General features: G+C 44.1%; 1 protein-coding gene across 1 annotated transcript in view; it reads right to left on the bottom strand.

Moving 5' to 3' along the window:
- Positions 1-20,333, bottom strand: part of LOC143285847 (uncharacterized) — a 28,570-nt gene that overhangs the window by 2,025 nt on the left and 6,212 nt on the right. The window contains exons 3-16 of the mRNA XM_076593319.1: positions 19,905-20,191; positions 18,895-19,034; positions 16,257-16,377; positions 14,742-14,930; positions 12,806-12,925; positions 11,241-11,379; positions 9,931-10,092; positions 9,059-9,220; positions 7,878-8,166; positions 6,209-6,296; positions 5,503-5,593; positions 4,750-4,911; positions 1,970-2,098; positions 942-1,050 (exon numbers count right to left, since the gene is read on the bottom strand). Of these exons, the coding sequence (XP_076449434.1) occupies positions 942-1,050; positions 1,970-2,098; positions 4,750-4,911; positions 5,503-5,593; positions 6,209-6,296; positions 7,878-8,166; positions 9,059-9,220; positions 9,931-10,092; positions 11,241-11,379; positions 12,806-12,925; positions 14,742-14,930; positions 16,257-16,377; positions 18,895-19,034; positions 19,905-20,191 (2,188 nt within the window). The remainder of the gene's footprint in view (positions 1-941; positions 1,051-1,969; positions 2,099-4,749; positions 4,912-5,502; positions 5,594-6,208; positions 6,297-7,877; positions 8,167-9,058; positions 9,221-9,930; positions 10,093-11,240; positions 11,380-12,805; positions 12,926-14,741; positions 14,931-16,256; positions 16,378-18,894; positions 19,035-19,904; positions 20,192-20,333) is intronic.

Below are 20,333 nucleotides of genomic sequence, written 5' to 3'. Positions count from 1 at the left end.
CAAACAACGAACCAAGCATAAAACCACACCAAAAATCGCAGTCAACGAAACGTACCAGCCCGCCTCCCTTTCAAACAAACAAAACAAAACAAACAACCCGACGGAATAAACAGGATTTAAACGTTTATTCAAAATACTGCAGAGATAATCTGTCTGCCCTTCTCACAGCCACTTGTTGCGAAATTTGCCGGACCATTGCGCAGCTAATATTTCCGAAATGACGTGTTCGAACTCACTGATCGTTTCGATTGTAGCCAACCACGGACGTCTATAGTTATGTCCGTGGTCGTCAACGTGTTCTTGGATCAAGGTCAAAGAAACAGTTTTGGTATTTGTGCTCAGTTGGAGGCCGCTCTTTCTCTGTCTCTGGACCTTGCCCTCTTTCGCTTCGTCAAATCCCTGCACTCGGCTCTTTCAAGTTTGGACTTAAAACCCAACTCTTGCTCATCCACACCCCCTCTTTTCCTGTCCAGGGTTTCCCAAGCCTTTTATCTCCATGCATTCATAAGTCTAGCCTTTCGTCCCTTTGTTTGAGAGTTATGCATGCATATGAATGGTATGAAAGCGCTTTGATTTGTTTTCGTAAAAGACTCAGCGCTATATAGAAAAGAGTAGTAGTATTCATTTAACACGCGACAGACTCTATGGGTATTTCCCCGATGGCCGCCAAAGACACATTCCTTGTCATATAACAGGAACATCTCGACCAGGTGTGACATTTTAGTGTGTAACTGATTAATGGTGAAAGTATCAAGATCATACAATCGTGTGAACTGCAAAATCATACGGACTGGACATTCAATTGACCCATTTTATGTAATCACTCTGAATTCGCTTTTACGGTCAGAATGCGAGTGTTGTTTATCCATCTCTCTCTCAGTTGAGATTCGAAAAGAAAGAAGAGATGAACTATTGTTCGTTAACACCATGGTCTGACTTACCTGAGGCAGACACAGCAAGCAACGACGATGAGGACGATGATGAGGAAAGCGAGGATGCCCCCTACCACTGCTCCCACAACTGTTCCTGCGTTGCTGGCACTCTGTGGTTCTGCGACAGGAGACGGGAAACAGATGTTGTTTGTTGATCCCTTCGTAGGGGCTTTGGTCTTTAATGAATCAGTTATCGGAACCCGTGTGCAACATGAGGCATGTTTTCCTTTTGTCACCCGTCATGGAGAAAGTCAAGAAGTCTGTTGCCGAAAGCCCAAGTCTCTCTCTCTCTCTCTCTGTATGAACGCGCGCGTGTGTGTGTGCATTTGTGTGTGTGTGTGTGTGTGTGTGTGTGTGTGTGTGTGTGTGTGTGTGTGTGTGTGTGTGTGTGTGTGTGTGTGTGTGTGTGTCCGAGTACGGCCCTACGTCCGTGTGTCTGCTTTCGCGGGTGCGCATGTTCATACATTGCTATGACTGTTTTTTTTGGTCAAGAAACAGACATTGAACCGCAGGACGAACGAGCCGTATTTTGATGCGTTCATGTCTGTCCGTGTCCGAGTACGTGCACACGCATTACATTAGCATTTCGTCTTCAGCACGTGCATGGATGGACTGACCAGTGCGCACGGAAATACTTTAACACTGTTCGTGCACCGACAATGCCACCCACAAAGGAGAGGAAGGTAAAGCACTGTTCGTGAACAATGCTATCCACATTGGGGAGGAAAGTCAGTAATGCACAGTTTGTGAACAATACTATCCACATAGGAGACGGGAAATAAAACACAGTTCGTGAACAATGCTATCCACATAGGAGAGTCAAGCACTGTTCGTGAACAATACTATACACATAGGAAAGTAAAATAAAACATAGTTCGCGGCGAACAATACGATCCACATAGGAGAGGCGGGAAATAAACACAGACACAGACACAGACACACACACACACACACACACACACACACACACACACACAAACCACAGTTCGTAAACAATGCTAACCACGTGGAAGAGGAAAGCGAAGCGCGTGACTCACCAGCACCAACCTCACAGCGGTCGCCCTGGAAGTCGTGAGGACACTGGCAGAACACCGCACCCCTGTCCGCCTCGGACCAGCGGCAAACGCCCTCGTTGAAGCAGTAGGTGGGCCTGGCCTCGCAAGGAGCTGCATGGCGAAATGAGTTCAGTCTGTATTACTCACTTACCTATTTACAGTGGAAGAAACTGCTTAACCCTTTCACCGCCAGTCAATTTAGAGTGCAAAATTCCTTGTGCTAGAAACACAAACAATATGGTGTCTAAGAACACCTGGGGACTCCCCCTGCGATGTGTAGAAAATAAGTCCTATCCTACCACCGAGCATTGAAAGCAGTAGGTTCATGGATAACAGACCCATGATCTGGTCACCCTTCAGTGATATGGGTGCTCTAACTAGTTGGCTGCTGCATAAATGCGAGTTTGACAGTGAAAGGGTTAAAACTGCACGTAAGGGAAACAGCTGAGATGCTGGTTCCAGAGCGCTGACAATTTCACCTTACCTCACCTCAGGCCCATAACTACAAAGTAGTCGTTGGAGGAAGCCTGAGGACCGCAGACGCAACTTCTCCATCTGTCTCTGTCGACAGCCGCTGGCAGCAGCTCACGTGTGTGGAGTCCGGTCCATTGTTTGATGTTCTCATGCCAGTTCTTCCGCTGTCTTCCTCTTCTTCTCCCGCTCTCGATGGTGCCTTGCATGATTGTTTTGGACAAGCTGGTGTGTCGAGTGTTGTGTCCAAACCATATCAGCTTGCGTCTCTTCACAGTTGAAAGGAGAGGTTCCTGAGGTCCAGCAAGGTTCTCAATTCTGCTCCGTACATGTTCATTGGTCCTGTGCTCGATCCAGGGAATTTGAAGGAGCTTCCTCAGGCATTTGTTCTCGAAGGCCTGGATCTTCCTTTCAGTTTCGGCCGTCAGTGTCCATGCCTCACAACCATACAGTACAATGGAGACTACCAGGGCTTTGTAGAGTTTGAATTTTGTGGAGAATCGGATGTTACTTTTCCACACTCTGTTCAGTTTGGTCATGGCTGCAGTGGCTGTGCCAATGCGAATTCTTATTTCTGCTTTGCTGCTTCCATCTTTTGTCAGGGTTGCTCCTAGATATTTGAAGTTCCCGACATCTTCCAGTTGTTCTCCGTTCATGAAAATAGTGGCATGGGCCATGTTCACGCTGTTTACCATAGTTTTGGATTTATCTGTGCTGACCTCCATTCCGTAAGCACCCGCTCTATCAACAAGTCTGCTGGTAAGTTCCTGCAGTTCTTCGTTCGTTCCCCCCATCAGATCTATATCATCAGCAAACCGGAGGTTGCATATTAGTCTGCCACCAATTCGTCTGACAATTTCACGAAGGAACAAAAGATCTCAAGGTCAGCTCTCTCTCTCTCTTTCTCTCTCTCCTCTACTGGCCCAGTAGTGTGTTGTGTGTGTGTGTGTGTGTGTGTGTGTGTGTGTGTGTGTGTGTGTGTGTGTGTGTGTGTGTGTGTGTGTGTGTGTGTGTGTGTGTGTGTGTGTGTGTGTGTGTGTGTGTGTGTGTGTGTGTGTGTGTGTTGTCCACTGTTCATTGTTCTTCCGTGTTGTTTTTGTCTCTGTGTGTTCGTGGGTGGGTGGCACGGTGAACACTGCCACAAGCAAAGTGTGGAAATGTTTACGCGTGACCAATAATAATTAAGTTCCACGAGTTCCTTGTCTGGGAGGTATGACGGTTAATCTGGATTATTGTTATCATGATCATGATCATTAAGGAAAACCAGGTAAAGACCCGAGAACCACATGCGAAACACATGGGGCCACCAAAACAATGGTGCACTCAGTCAAGCGTCGGTTGGGGACAAGCAGAGCATTGATGGCTTAATACACTGAATGTTTAGGTCCTACTCTGGAAGGCCTTTTCTGAGGAACAAAATTCAAAGTACTGAATAAAATGTACTTAGATATCAGAAAAAAAATCGTTGCTAGAGTTCAGGATAAAATTCCACAAGCAAGAGTTGGTAGCATTTTCCAAATCTTCAAAGAAAGAAAGAAAGAAATAAAAAGAAAAGGGGAAAAACAAAAACAATCACAAACATCACTATAACAGCACAGCCTAAGCAACAATGATGACAACAATGGACTCAAGTCAGCATCACTGACACCACACGTGTGAGCACACATCAAACATTCAAGAAACGAAGAATTGTCCATCAAGCAATCTATCTATCTATTTATCTATTTACCGATTTTGTACGCTTATTTACAATCTGTCGCGTACTGCATTCAGGTGAGTGAAGGAAATGGAAAAAAATGAGATCAGAAGAAGGACACATTGTTAACAACAACAACAAAAGTGGGAGAGAAATTAGAGGTTGGAGGAACCCCAGTCCCCCCCTCCCGAAAAAGAACAGCAAAATAAATCACACCACCAGCACCAATAACAAGAACGACAGCACCACAGGTCTGGTATATTCAGTTATGTGACGAATGATGAGCGCCCAGTGGCAGCCGTCAGTCGGCTCTACCCAGGTAGGCAGCCTGTTGTGCAAATGACCCCGTGTTTGTAGAGCGCTCAGAGCTTGGTTTCTGACCGAGGATAGGCACTATGTAAGTATTCATATCAATCAATATCAATCAATTTACAGTATATATTTTTTATCAAGAAGAACTTAAATCAGGACATGACTTTTGTTAAAAAACTTCCTCGTTCTGTTCACCCATAAATGTGTTGTATTGCGACACTATCCAACTATGTTTTAAACCAACAAACCAACACCAGGACAGGGGTCATCATCATCAGCTTACAGACGCAGTGGACAGCCGAAGTGGCCCCGGTGATGAGGGTGGTCATGACGCCCGGACAGGTCTGGCAGCCAGTCTGGCCCTCCAGGGGCTGGTAGTGTCCCAGGGGGCACGGGGTGCACGTGCTGGTGACGTTGTTGTGCTGGCTACCCGCCTTGCACGGCTCTGTCAGTGTGGGTGTGTGTCAACAGTCGGTCATTGGTTGTATTGTGTGTGGATGTGATCGTTTTTCATTACTACGGTTAAAAAAATGGTATGATGCTTGAAACAGACAGACAGACAGACACACACACACACACACACATGTACGCGTACTCATACACATACACGTACGAACGTACACACGCGTGCGCAGCACACACACGTAGTAGCTTTCTGTCACTGGTGCTATTGCAACAACAGACATTAACATTACTGAGGAACACAAAATGCAGAGAGATCTGGGTTTTAAAGGATAGTGGGCACAGTCAGAAATGAAAAGAAGTTGATGAAGAAGAGGAAATCCGATGGAAACGAAGGTAACGAACGCCACTACCAGCCTTGAAGCAAACGTTCAAACATTTTGTTTGACTCATGTTCCTACACATAGAGACTGACTTTGTGTGTGTGTGTGTGTGTGTGTGTGTGTGTGTGTGTGTGTGTGTGTGTGTGTGTGTGTGTGTGTGTGTGTGTGCACTCGCGCGCGCTCTTCAATTTATTACGCATTTCCACTTGAAGTGATAAAAGACAAGAAAAACAAACAAACAATTCACTCACCACAGCGACCATTTGTAGCAACAGATCCCGTCTCACATACAGTCTGTGTCTCCAGTGTCTCCAGTTTCGTGAATCGGATTCCGTAGGTGCTCTTGGGGACACACACACACACACACACACACACACACACACACACACACACACACACACACTCCCACTTGATCATGTTTTAATGCACATATATCAACTTATTTCTTTATTTTGTTAGATAACTTCATTTGATTTTATGTCAATATTTCACACACACGAAGACTGGGCTCTCAAGGCATGACTGGCGCGTTAGGTTTATGTGAAGGTCAGGCAACTGTGGTGGGTTGCATGAGCGAACTTTGCAGCGCTAAGTTTGCTTATCGCTAAGAATGTTCCTAACTCCACGGTAAATTCCATATACTTAGGAACATTCTTAACTCTAAGCAAACTTATCGCTGCAAAGATCGCCTCACGGAAGCCGGCCAGCTTGGTTCTAACTTTTTGACAGTTACACGTGACTAAATGCCTACGTTGACCGAACTACGCCATTGGTCAGTTCCATACTACACACAGTTAGTAGCGGGTTACGACCATACTAGGCTCTTCCGTCCGAGCAATGCAACTGGCTAGTCTTAAAAAACAACACACAACAACCCCAAAACAGATGTAGTGTAGCGTATATGGTTCAGTCCGCACGTTTTGATTCCTTGAACTGAATGGAACTCAGTGGCCTTACCAGTGGTTCGTACTCCTCGTGGTCGCTGAGAGCAGCAGCGATGACCCTGTGGGTGTGTCTGGTGCTGTCTGTAGTGTTCACCTCTTCCCTGAGACAGTGAGGACAATTGTTAGCATCGTCATCATCATCATCACCATTATTATTATTATTATTATCATCATCATCATCATCATCATCATTATTATTATCATTATTGTTGTTGTTATCATTATTGTTATTATTATTTTTTTTTATCATCATTGTTATTGTTGTTGGTGGTGGTGATGGTGATGGTGGTGGTGATGCTGCTGATATTGTCTTTATCATTATTGTTATTATTATCATTGCTGTTGTTGTTATTATTATTGTCGCTATTATTGTTGTTGTTGCTATTGTTATTATTATTATTATTAGCAGTAGTAGTAGTAGTATTATCATTATTATTATTATTATTATTGTTGTTGTTGTTGGTGTTGTTGGTGGTGGTGATGCTGCTGTTATTATTATCATCATCATCATCGTTGTTGTTGTTGATGGTGGTGGTGGTGGTTGTGCTGCAGCTATTATCATTATTATTATCATTATTACTAGTAGTAGTGATACTTAAAAGCGCCTGTCTTCGGTCAGAGACCTATCTCTAAGAGCTTTACAAACACCGGAACATAATTGGCTGCCTGCTTGACAAGAGCCGAGTGTTGGCTGCCTTAAGGCGCTCTTCATTCGTTTCCCGTGTCAAAACCACTATAACACCACTTTCGTCAGTCATCGTCGTCATCTTTGTCGGAGTTATCATCATCGTCATCACCATAATCACTATCATCAAAGTATGTACTGAAACAGAATCGCCTGTTCGCTTCGCCGGCAGTCAAAACAAAAGTTATTTAATTTAATCAGATCAGACCAAAAAAAACCAAAAAAACCCCCAAAAAACAAAAACAAGAACAAACAAACAAACAAAAACACACACACACAAACACAACAAACAACACCAAACAACCCCCCCCCCCTCCCCCCAACAAACACATAAACAATGTGGGAATAAGATTACACGAACGCACTCGCAGTACACACACACACACACACACACACACACACACACACACACACACACACGACAAAATAAATTAAGTTAAGGCGTTTATCTCATGAGCCTACCTAATGTTAGGGGGGAGGGGGGGGGGTCACTTCCAAAGCAATCCAGCTTACCAGCTGACCAAGGGATAACTCACAAGCGATAGCAACATTGTATTGTATTGTATTTCTCTTTTTGTCACAACAGATTTCTCTGTGTGAAATTCGGGCTGCTCTCCCCAGGAAGAACGCGTCGTTACACTACAGCGCCACCCATTTTTGTTGTTGTATTTTTTCCTGTATGCAGTTTTTTTTTATATATATATATTTGTTTTTCCTACCGAAGTGGATTTTTTCTACATAATTTTGCCAGGAACAACCCTTTTGTTGCCGTGGGTTCTTTTACGTGCGCTAAGTGCGTGTTGTACACGGGACCTCGGTTTATCGTCTCATCCGAATGACTAGCGTCCAGACCACCACTCAAGGTCTAGTGGAGGGGGAGAAAATATCGGCGGCTGAGCCGTGATTCGAACTTAGCGCGCTCAGATTCTCTCGCTTCCTAGGCGGACGCGTTACCTCTTGGCCATCACTCCACATAATAAAGCAAACTGCTACGTACGAGACATTGCTCACGGTGACTGACGTCAGAAGCCTCGTCTCCCCTGATTGTCTCCTCCTCCTCTTTTTGACGTCACCATTCTCACACCCGTCAGTGACGTCACTGTGCACGTTACTGCAGGACTCGTCATGGCACAGCCCGGTCCAGACCTCGGCTAGTCTCTCAAAGTAGTCGGCAATCAGAAGTCGCACTGCCCCGACAACCACAGGCTGATTCTCGCATGACGATACCGTGAACGTCAGAGTGGCTCTGACGTCGATTTGGCGTGGTATGATCTCGGGGACACCTTCTGTAAAGTCAAGTGGGGCAGAGGCAGGGTAAGTTATGAAAAGATCAGACATACAGGCAGGCAGTCAGGCGGTCAGATACACAAACACACATTATCTCATCATTATCACCATTACTACTTCTACTACTACTACTACTACTAAATGATGAAGGGTACTACTACTCCTCCTACTACTACCACTACTTCTAAATGAATGAAGGGTACTATTGCCACTACTGTTACTAAATAATGAAAGTAGCACAACTACTACTACTACTAAACGATGAAGGGACCTACTCTACTACTAAATGATGAAGGGTGCTACTACTACTACTACTAAATGATGAAGGGTAGCACTACTACTACTACTACTACTACTACTACATGATGAAGGGTAGCACTAAATGATGAAGGGAACTACTACTGCTGCGACATGATGAAGGGTACTACTACTACCAATAAATGATGAAGGTAGCACTACTACTACTACTACTAAATGATGAAGGGTAGCACTACTACTAAATGATAAAGGGTACTACTACTACTACTAAATGACAAAGGGTACTACTACTACTAAATGATAAAGGGTACTACTACTACTACTAAATGATAAAGGGTACTACTACTACTAAATGATGAAGGGTAGCACTAAATGATAAAGGGTAATACTACTACTACTACTACTGCTGCTGCTGCTGTTGCTGCTGCTGCTAATTGATGAAGGGGAACACTACTACTAAATGATAAAGGGTACTACTACTACTACTACTACTAAATGATGAAGGGTAGCACTAAAAGATGAAGGGAACTATTACTACTACTACTACTACTACAGCTACAACATAATGAAGGGTAGCACTACTACTACGACTGCTGCTACTACTACTAAATGATAAAGGGTAGCCTAACTGACCGGGACTTCTGACGCAGTCCGAGCTGGCCGTGGTTACAGTGGTGTGACCAGGAGGGCACTTGAGACAGGCGGGGTCTCGACCCTCCTGGCGGTAGTAGCCCAGGGGGCAGGGGTCACAGGAAGAGGTCACGTAGTTGTACTCTGACCCTGACCCGCACGGCACTGAACATGACAAGAATGGATGCTGTCCTGAGTCGAGGATGTGGCATTGCGTGGGGAGAATGTATACTGTCGTGAGTCGAGGATGTAGCATTACATGGGAAGAATGTATACTGTCGTGAGTCGTGGATGTAGCATTACATGGGAAGAATGTATACTGTCGTGAGTCGAGGATGTAGCATTACATGGGAAGAATGTATACTGTCGTGAGTCGAGGATGTAGGATTACCTGGGAAGAATATATACTGTCGTGAGTCGAGGATGTAGCATTACATGGGAAGAATGTATACTGTCGTGAGTCGAGGATGTAGCATTACATGGGAAGAATGTATACCGTCGTGAGTCGAGGATGTAGCATTACATGGGAAGAATGTATACCGTCGTGAGTCGAGGATGTAGCATTACTTGGGAAGAATGTATACCGTCGTGATTCGTGGATGTAGCATTGCATGAGGAAAATGGATACTGTCATGAGTATATATATATATATATATATATATATATACAAAGAACAACCGTAGTCTTGGCATGTCTTTAAAAACTTGTAATCAAACTGCAGCAAGATTTCGCTGTATATCAGCTTCTTCAGGCAAGGGCATCTATGGATATAGACAGACAGACTGACAGACATATTTACGTAGAGACATACAGACGGACTGACAGACAGACAGACAGACAGACAGACAGGACAGGGGTGTTGTCCAAGCCCTCACGGATGCAGTGGTAGCTGTGTGTGCTGGCCGTGGCCAGAGTGGTCAGGCCCTGAGGGCAGGGCATGCACGCCATACTGTTCTCTGACGGCTGGTAGGTGCCCGCCGGGCACGGCTCACACCCGGGCACGTCCAGAAAGCCCCGCTCACCCGCCGGGCACCAGCCTGCACACCACGTTTCCATATATACCGTACACACACACACACACACACACACACACACACACACACACGCTGGTACTTTGCAGAGTTGGAGCCTGCAACCGAGGAATACGTGAGAAAAGTACTCAAGAACATGCCAAAGAAATCTGTGACCTTGACCCCATCCCCGGCCCTGTCCTGTATGATTGTTTTGATGAGATTACACCATTGCCCCGTGGGTTCGTTTTCAGTGCGCCCAGTGCGTGCTGCACACAAGACCTCCGTTTATCGTCTCATCCGACTGACAAAACGCTCAGTTTGATTTTCCAGTCCAACTTGGGAGAAAGGGCGAGACTAGGAATCGAACCCAGTTCCTCATGGACACTGTATTGGCAGATGAGCGTTTAACTCTCTCCATACGAACGGCGAAAAAGACGACGTTAACAGCGTTTCACCCCAATTACCATCATCAAAATATTGCAAGCGGAAGGCTGTTATACTGAAGAGGTGAATGTTGACAAAGAATACCACAATTCTGATGAAGGAAGCTAAAGGTTGGGTCATTCAGACACCCACAGGAGACATCCGAGGAGTGTGTAGAGGAGAAGAGAGGACTGGCCGTACTGAGTGAGTTTAACAATTCTGCCACCTTTCTGAAACCTCCACAACGAGAAATATATCCCCTTTAGCATCCGTGCCATTGTGTTGCACCTCGTTAGCAGAAATACAGAGTTCACTGTGAGTCAGCTCTCAGCCCACCACAAATAGACACATTGTCTGAATGACAGAAGACAAGCATCTCTGAAATGTTTTAAAACCTCTGAAAAGGCTACCAAAATATGTAATCAGACCCCATGAAGCACACACACACACACACACACACACACACACACACACACACACACACACACACAGAGAGAGAGAGAGAGAGAGAGAGAGAGAGAGAGAGAGAGAAACACTGCATAACCCCTACTTCCGAATGCACGTAATTCATTAATTATGTTTTTCACATTTTTATTTACCGAAATCATATATAACGCAATTAGCGGCAAACCCAGTAAACTAAAGCAATAGCCGCGAAGCCAAGGCTTGAGCCAAAAGGACCTTTACTACTACAACTAACAAAAAAACAAAAAAAAAACAAAAAAAAGTTGTGGAAAAGCCCCACATACTTCTCGGGGAAGTGAGTGTAGCCTTAAGCGCGGTGGCCAGGGGGAAACGGCCCCGGTCACAGAAGACCCCGGAGAAATCATCGTAGCTCAGGTCCCACAACGCAGCTCCGCCAAGCCTGTAGTCCTTGATGTAGTTAGCCTGCGGGGTACACAAGCAGATTTGCACTAAACATACTCATAGTATGCAGGTTGCAGGTTCGATCACATACATCAACAATGACCTGTGAGATGTCTTGGAAACGATAAAAAATATCGTTCGAATTCCGCTGATGAGAAATCGATATGAGAAGATACCATATAATACTGTCTCGCGTTCAAACCTTTGAGAATCCTTGGCACATAATGTATCACAGAAAAATAAGGCAACCATGCTTACGTCGCGCGGCATACATGCCTTATCTCGAAACCAACAACCAAGTGCACACACACACACACACACACACACACACACACACCAGCCAACTGGCTTAGAGCAATATACTGAATTTAGTGTCAAGGTTTTCTGTGTTGCAGATTTTGAATCACATTCGAGTTACAATTCGAAAAAAAAGCTGCCTTGGCACGAATGCATCTCTGCGCACGTGGGCTGTGTCTTTCTTGTTCACTTGAGTAGACCTCTATGAATGGGTTGTTCTGCGTATGACCGTATCTTGCCTTACCATTGCATCACACCCGTGTAAAGCATAATAATAAAAGAGGGACAGACGGATATATGGATGCATACAAAAGGTACATATACGCACACATATAATATAATACACGAGGACGTTGTTGTTTTGTCCCCAGGGTATTTATTTTTTTCTTTCGTGTACGAGTACCTCCCCTTGAACTCCTGACTTTCACTGCCGTTCCCTTCCCCACGTTGTGACACGTTCCCCGTTTTGGATAAAAGACTTGAAAAGAACCTGAAGACTAACTGATGTGCTGAGAGGATCCTATCCTACCCGTCACAAAAAGCACTGAAAACAGAATGAAAAGAAACAGTAGACAGAAGAGGAAGATGATGATGAAGACGACGAAGGAAGAGGAGGAGGAGAGAATAGATTATTTAAAAGTAAGCAAACAAACAAACAAAACCCCACCGAAAACACACACACACACACACACACACACACCGTGGCACACACACACACACACACACACACACAAACACACACACACACACACACACCGTGGCACACACACACACATACACACACAAACACACACACACACACATAGACACACGAACGCACACTCACACACACACACATATACTCACACCCACGCACGCACGCACGCACACACACACACACACGTACACACACACACACACACATACACACCCACGCACGCACGCACACACACACACACCCACGTATGCACACTCACTCACACACACACACATACACACGCACGCACGGCACGCACACACACACACACACACGCGCGCGCGCACACATACACACACACACACACACACACACACACACACACACACACACACACACACACACACACACAACATGATGTATTTTATCTGTGAAGGAAAGAAAGAGAAGACAGAGAACAAGTCAGATAACCACCTTGGCCGAAACACTGGCTGGGTTGTCGTACGTGACAATCTCCCGATCACTGAAAGCGAAAGGTGTCAGCTGTTCTTCATCCTCTAAGGCAGTCCACCCGTTATTCAACAGCGAACAGATCTGAACAAATAACGGTACAGATAATAATGACAATAATAATAGTAAATGATACTGACAACAGTAATAATAATAGTAATGATGATAATAGTAAATGATAATAAATAGTAATAATAGTACTAAATGATGATGATGATGATGATGATGATGATGATGATAATAATATGATAATAATAATAATAATAATAATGACGATGATGATTATTAAAAAAAAATATTGCGCTGAATCTCATGCACAGGCGAACCAAAGCGCTTACACACTAGTCAGCCACACGGAAGCAAAGCTCTGATTCAGTCAGAGGAATGAAGGATAAACCATGATACAGATATACTTATATATAATGATAAAAAGCTAGAGAAACTGTACACCTGCCGGGCAGCACGAGGCAATCTTTGCATCGCCAAGTTTGCTTACCTTAGAGTTAAGAATGTTCCTAAGCGTATGGAGTTTACCGTGGAGTGGGGGAACATCCTTAACGATAAGCAAACTTAGCGCCGCTAAGTTTGCTCATGCAACCCCCCACCCCACCCCTCCACCCCCCGCCCCCCTGGAAGACGGAGGGGCTGGGGAACTACTTAGAGAAGACGTAGATGTTAAGGCCAGTCTCGAGAAAGCTCAGTGCAGAGATTTCACGAAGCGAAAGAGGGAGCTCGTTCATGATGATGATGATGATGATGATGATGAAAATCAGAATCATAATCATAATAAGTCGTCATGATACTATTGAATACTGTCATCAGTCTTGTGGAGAAAGGTGGCGGAATGCTTAAGATGCTTATCTGCCAATACAGCGTCCGTTAGAGTGTACAGTAGGTTCGATGCCCGTTCTCACACCCTTTCTCTCAAGATTGACTAGAAAATCAAACTGAGCGTCTAGTCATTCGGAGGAGACGCGAAACCGAGGTCCCGTGTGCAGCACGCACTTGGCGCACTAGGCACCCACAGCTAAAAGAGTGTTGTCCTCTGGCAATTTAAAAATAAATCATTTTATTTAAAAAAAAGAAAAGAAATCCACTCTGGTAGGTACACAAATATATATGCATGCACTCAAGACCTGACGAGTGTGTTAGGTTATACTGCTGTCAAGTACCTGAAAAGCAGATGTGGTGTAGCATATTGTATTGTATTGAATCACTCTTTTTGTCACAGCAGATTTCTCTGTGTCAAATTAGGGCTGCTCTCCCCAGGGAGAGCGCGTCGCAACACTGAGAGCGCCACCTTTTCTTCTTTTTTTGTATATTTTTTCCTACCTGCAGGTTTTTTTTAAATTTGTTTTTCCTATCGATGTGAGTTTTTTTCTACAGAATTTTGCCAGGAACAACCCTTTTGTTGCCGTGGGTTCTTTTACGTGCGCAAAGTGCATGCAGCACACGGCCCGGGACCTCGGTTTATCGTCTCTTCCGAATGACTAGCGTCCAGACCACCACTCAAAGTCTAGTGGAGGGGGAGAAAATGCAGGCGACTGTGCCGTGATTCAAACCAGTAACGCTTCTTAAGCCGACGCGTTACTTCTAGGCCATCACTCCACTATATGGATTTGTCCGAACGCAGTGACGCTTCCTTGAGAAAATGAAACTTATTATTGCTAATATCATCGTCATTATCCTCCTCCTCCTCCTCATTATTATCATTACTATTGTTATCAATAGTAGTAGTAGTAGTAGTAGCAGCGGTAGTAGTAGTAATGTTGTCGTCGTTGTCGTCATCGTCATCATCATGCTCATTATTATTACTTTTTAGTATTATTATCATTATCGTCATCATCATCATCATCATCGTCGTCGTCGTCGTCGTCGTCGTTGTTGTTGTTGTTGTCACCTCATAGAAGGCCAGCAGTCCGGGCTGTGCAGTGTAGAGGCCGGGGGGACCGGTACCGTTGTGCGGCGCCCCAAAGGCCTGCGTGGTCTCATTGATAAACATGACGGTGTGACCGAACGACGGGACCCCCAACAGAATCTGTCCCGCGGGCACTTCTCGGTACAGGGTCAGGTACTGCACGATGTAGTCCTGTTGTTGCGCACACACAGCGAGCCAGCATCGTTCATTCCAACTCCATGATAATTACCGTCGACAACAAAGAAAGAAAAAAAAAAGAAAAAAAAAAAAAAGAAAAAAAAAAAAAAAAAGAAAAAGAAAAAAGAGAACGACGGAGAGAGGAAAGGGAGTTTATATGATAGGTATAACCCCCAAAACGAAGTATGGCTACCTACATGAAGTCCTGTTGTGCACACACAGCGAGCCAGCATCTTTCATTCCAACTTCATGATAATTAACATCGACAACAAAGGACAAAGAAGAACGATGAAGAGGGAAAGGGAGTTTATATGATAGGTATCCCCCCGTAAACGAAGTATGGCTACCTGCATGTAGTCCTGTTGTGCAGACACAGCAAGCCAGCTTCATTCATTCCAACTTCATGATAATTAATGTCGACAACAAAGAAGGAAAAAAAAGAAGAAAAAAAAGAGAGAAGGACGAAGGGAGAAAAAGGAGTAATATGATAGGTATCCCCTTAAAAATAGAGTATGATTACCAACATGGCGGCGGTAAATATGGTCATTCAGGTTTAAAGCTCACTCGTGTGTGCGAGCGAACATGGCAGTCGCAGCCCACGAAGGAAGATGAAGAAATTATAGGAATATTTGTACCATTGTTATTTTTTCATTTTCATTGATCTATTTACTTACTGTTTTTGTCTATTTGTCTATCTGTCCTATCTATCTGCCTGTCTATCATTTACCAAAATGCTCCTGGTATTCACGCAAATAAGTTACACACACACACACACACACACACACACACACACACGTATATATACTCCATGATATCTGAAAACAAATTTAAAAAGATGGTGTGCATTTTAAGAATATGAAAAATGTCATTGTCATCTAAACTTACGTAGAACACCTTCGCGCCTCTCCATTGTTCTTGTATACTTCTGTGTGTGTGTGTGTGTGTGTGTGTGTGTGTGTGTGTGTGTGTGTGTGTGTGTGTGTGTGTGTGTGTGTGTGTGTGTGTGTGTGTGTGTGTGTGTGTGTGTGTGTGTGCGTGTGTGCTAGTGCACGCATGCGTGCGTATGTGTGTATATGCGCGCGCGCGTGTATGCGTGCGTGCGTATGTGTGTGTGTATTTACCCAGTTTTTTTTGTAAGCGTCTAGAGCCCTACTTAGAAGATATGCGTTGAACAAATTCACATCATTGTTATCACAATTATATTGCTGTTGTTTGCTGTCATCATCATCATCATCACCACCACTACCACCACCACTATCATCATCACCATCACCATCATCACTACCATTATCATCATCGTCATAAATGTAAATGTCTGACCACGTTGAGAGGAGCGTCATCACTGGGCTCGCCGTTCCTCCCGAACAGTCCTGAGTTATGGCCAATCCTGGGCTCCGTCAGGTAGAAGTCATAAGCCGTCACCACCAGGTAATCTATGTACCTGTCACAAGTGCAGGCAGCCCCCATAGGACTATTGACAGGTTTGTAACTACTGATGATTTATAAACTGTATACCTATCACTGGCATTGGCAGTCCCCAAGGGATATTGCTGGACGATTGAAATGTTTGTAAGCACCATCAGGTAATCTATTATATACTTATCACAGGTATTGGAGTCCCCAAGGGAATGTGCTAGGTGGTTAACATGTTTGTAACACCGATGATTAAGACGCTTGTAAACACTAGCAGGTAATCTATATGCCTATCACAGGTATTAGCAGTCCCCAAGGGATTTTGATGGATGATTGACAGGTTTGTGAACACCACCAGGTAATCTATATATACCTATCACAGGTATTGGCAGTCCCCATGAGATTATGCTGGATGATTAATAGGTTAGTAAACACCGATGATTAACAGGTTTGTAAACACCACCAGGTAATCTATATATACCTTTCACAGGTATTGGCAGTCACCATGAGATTATGCTGGATGATTAATAGGTTTGTAAACACCGATGATTAACAGGTTTGTAAACACCACCAGGTAATTTGTATATACCTAGCTCTCACAGGTATTGACAGTGCCCATGGGATTTTGCTGGATGATCAATGGGTTTGTAAACACCGATGATCAACAGGTTTGTAAACACCACCAGGTAATTTGTATATACCTAGCTCTCACAGGTATTGACAGTGCCCATGGGATTTTGCTGGATGATCAATGGGTTTGTAAACACCGATGATCAACATGTTTGTAAACACAACCAGGTAATCTAGGTACCTATGACAGGTATGGCAGTCCTCATGACACGTTGCATGATTGATATATCTTTAAACAAAACATGGTGGATTATGCACAGAGCAGAGTATACAGAATACTTTATCATCTCATGAAGAGAAATTCACGTGTGGTGTTTGCTACACAAACAATGAAGGAGAATTTATGTGTGGTGTTTGCTACACAAACAATGAACGAGAATTTATGTGTGGTGTTTGCTACACAAACAATGAACGAGAATTTATGTGTGGTGTTTGCTACACAAACAATGAAGGAGAATTTATGTGTGGTGTTTGCTATACAAACAATGAACAAGAATTTATGTGTGGTGTTTGCTATACAAACAATGAACAAGAATTTATGTGTGGTGTTTGCTACACAAACAATGAACGAGAATTTATGTGTGGTGTTTGCTACACAAACGATGAACGAGAATTTATGTGTGGTGTTTGCTACACAAACAATGAACGAGAATTTATGTGTGGTGTTTGCTACACAAACAATGAAGGAGAATTTATGTGTGGTGTTTGCTACACAAACAATGAACAAGAATTTATGTGTGGTGTTTGCTACACAAACAATAAACAAGAAGTTATGTGTGGTGTTTGCTACACAAACAATGAACGAGAATTTATGTGTGGTGTTTGCTACACAAACAATGAGCGAGAATTTATGTGTGGTGCTTGCTACACAAACAATGAAGGAGAATTTATGTGTGGTGTTTGCTACACAAACAATGAACGAGAATTTATGTGTGGTGTTTGCTACACAAACGATGAACGAGAATTTATGTGTGGTGTTTGCTACACAAACAATGAACGAGAATTTATGTGTGGTGTTTGCTATACAAACAATGAACGAGAATTTATGTGTGGTGTTTGCTACACAAACAATGAACGGGAATTTATGTGTGGTGTTTGCTACACAAACAATGAGCGAGAATTTATGTGTGGTGTTTGCTACACAAACAATGAACGAGAATTTATGTGTGGTGTTTGCTACACAAACAATGAAGGAGAATTTATGTGTGGTGTTTGCTACACAAACAATGAACGAGAATTTATGTGTGGTGTTTGCTACACAAACAATGAACGAGAATTTATGTGTGGTGTTTGCTACACAAACAATGAAGGAGAATTTATGTGTGATGCTTGCTACACAAAGAACGACAATCACGGTCACTCAGTATGAATACATAAAATGCTTAAAAGCATTGAACGTATATACGTGCAACCCCCCCCCCCCCCCCCCACTTAGATGGTTAACAGATATATAAAAACCACCAGGTAATCTGTATACCTGTCACTGCCATGGCAGTCCCCAATAAATCATGCTGGATGATTAACAAATCTATACACACCTCCAGGTAATGTATTTGCCTGTCACAGGTATGTCAATCCCCATGGGATCATGTTGGATGATTAACAGGTTTGTAAACACCACCAGGTAATGTATACTCACCCTATGACCTGGTCACTCACCCTATGATCTGGTCACTCACTCACCCTATGATCTGGTCACCCACCCTATGATCTGGTCACCCATCCTATGATCTGGTCACTCACCCTATGATCTGGTCACCCACCCTATGATCTGGTCACTCACCCTATGATCCTATGATCTGGTCACCCACCCTATGATCTGGTCACTCACCCTATGATCTGGTCACCCACCCTATGATCTGGTCACTCACTCACCCTATGATCTGGTCACCCACCCTATGATCTGGTCACTCACCCTATGATCTGGTCCAACTGCACCGTGTCCTGCAGGATGTAGCGGTTACCACTGACCCTGACCGTCAGCACCAGTCTGGCCCCACCACCCTCCTCACCCTCACCCCCGCTGTCCTGCTGGTCAAACTTCTCCCTCAGTTTCTGAACAGCGGAGGGAAAACATTTGAATAAATAAATAAATAAATAAATAAACTTATAATTGATATATATTTTGGCACTAAAGCGTCCAGATTTATGCGGAAAGCCAAAATTTCGTCACAGCTCACACATTTGAATAAGTACAAGAGTTATATTTGGTATATAAAGGTGGCATTTCCCGCTGAAGCGTCCGTACTCACGTGTGGAAAGCCACAATTCCGTCACAGCTCATACATTTGAATCAATGAATTAAAGTGTAAGAGTTATACGGGACAAACACTTGACTGGGTGTGTCTTCTTACTCTGAAGACCTTGCACTGTTAGCTTCGCCTAGTTTCTTATTTCCGTTTTATGTGCATGCGTAGCTGTGCAAGTATGTCAAACGATTTCTGTTCCTCCAATGTCTCTGTTGAGACATATAGCACTACCTTTTGTTTGTTCAATTGTGAATGTATCTATTCTTGCTACTTGTTCTACCCATAGAGCGCTCACTCTGGTCTGTAGTTATTAAACACATAAAATTTCGGATCAGACATTTTTGACCGTCTCATGATTTATACATCTACTGTTTACTCTAACATTGTCAGCGCGATCAGTTGTAACGTGGTCATATGGCCTATACAATAAAATTCTTGCGTTCTTCATACACACACACACACACACACACACACACACACACACACACACACACACACACACACACACACACACACACACACACACACACACACACACACACAACACACATACACACACACACACACACACACACACACACACACACACACACACACACACACACACCACACACGCACGCACAAACCACCACACTTACACTGGCAGCCCAGCTACATCTAGTTAACACCTACATACCCTGACGAGGCCAGGAAAGCCATACACGTCATCCTGCACGCTGCCGTACATTCCGGGGTACCTCCAGTCCAACTCCATCCCGTCGAAGCCGAAGTGGTTCAGGTAGGTCACGACGTTGTCCGCGAAGAGGTCCGCGCCGCCCGTACTGTTGAGCAGCTGGGAGAAAGCCTCTGACAGTGAGGAGGACACACCTGTCTGCTGCGCTGCCGGGTCCGGCCCTCCCACCAGCAGCAGCACCTGGAGGTCTGGGTGCGAGTCTTTCAGGGCTGTCACTTCTTTGTAGTACTCTGTGTGGTGCGTGAAAGAAAAGGCATGGGGATAACTCAATTAGATTTTGATTAAGAGTAAGTGGATTAAGGAACCGCAGGCAATGGTTTCTATGTAAAACAGAATTAGATGCTATTTGTACATCCTGTGAAATGGAAACCG

Source organism: Babylonia areolata, chromosome 1 (assembly GCF_041734735.1).
Source record: "Babylonia areolata isolate BAREFJ2019XMU chromosome 1, ASM4173473v1, whole genome shotgun sequence".
Lineage (NCBI taxonomy): Eukaryota > Metazoa > Mollusca > Gastropoda > Neogastropoda > Buccinidae > Babylonia > Babylonia areolata.
This window is presented reverse-complemented; position numbering and strand designations above follow the sequence as displayed.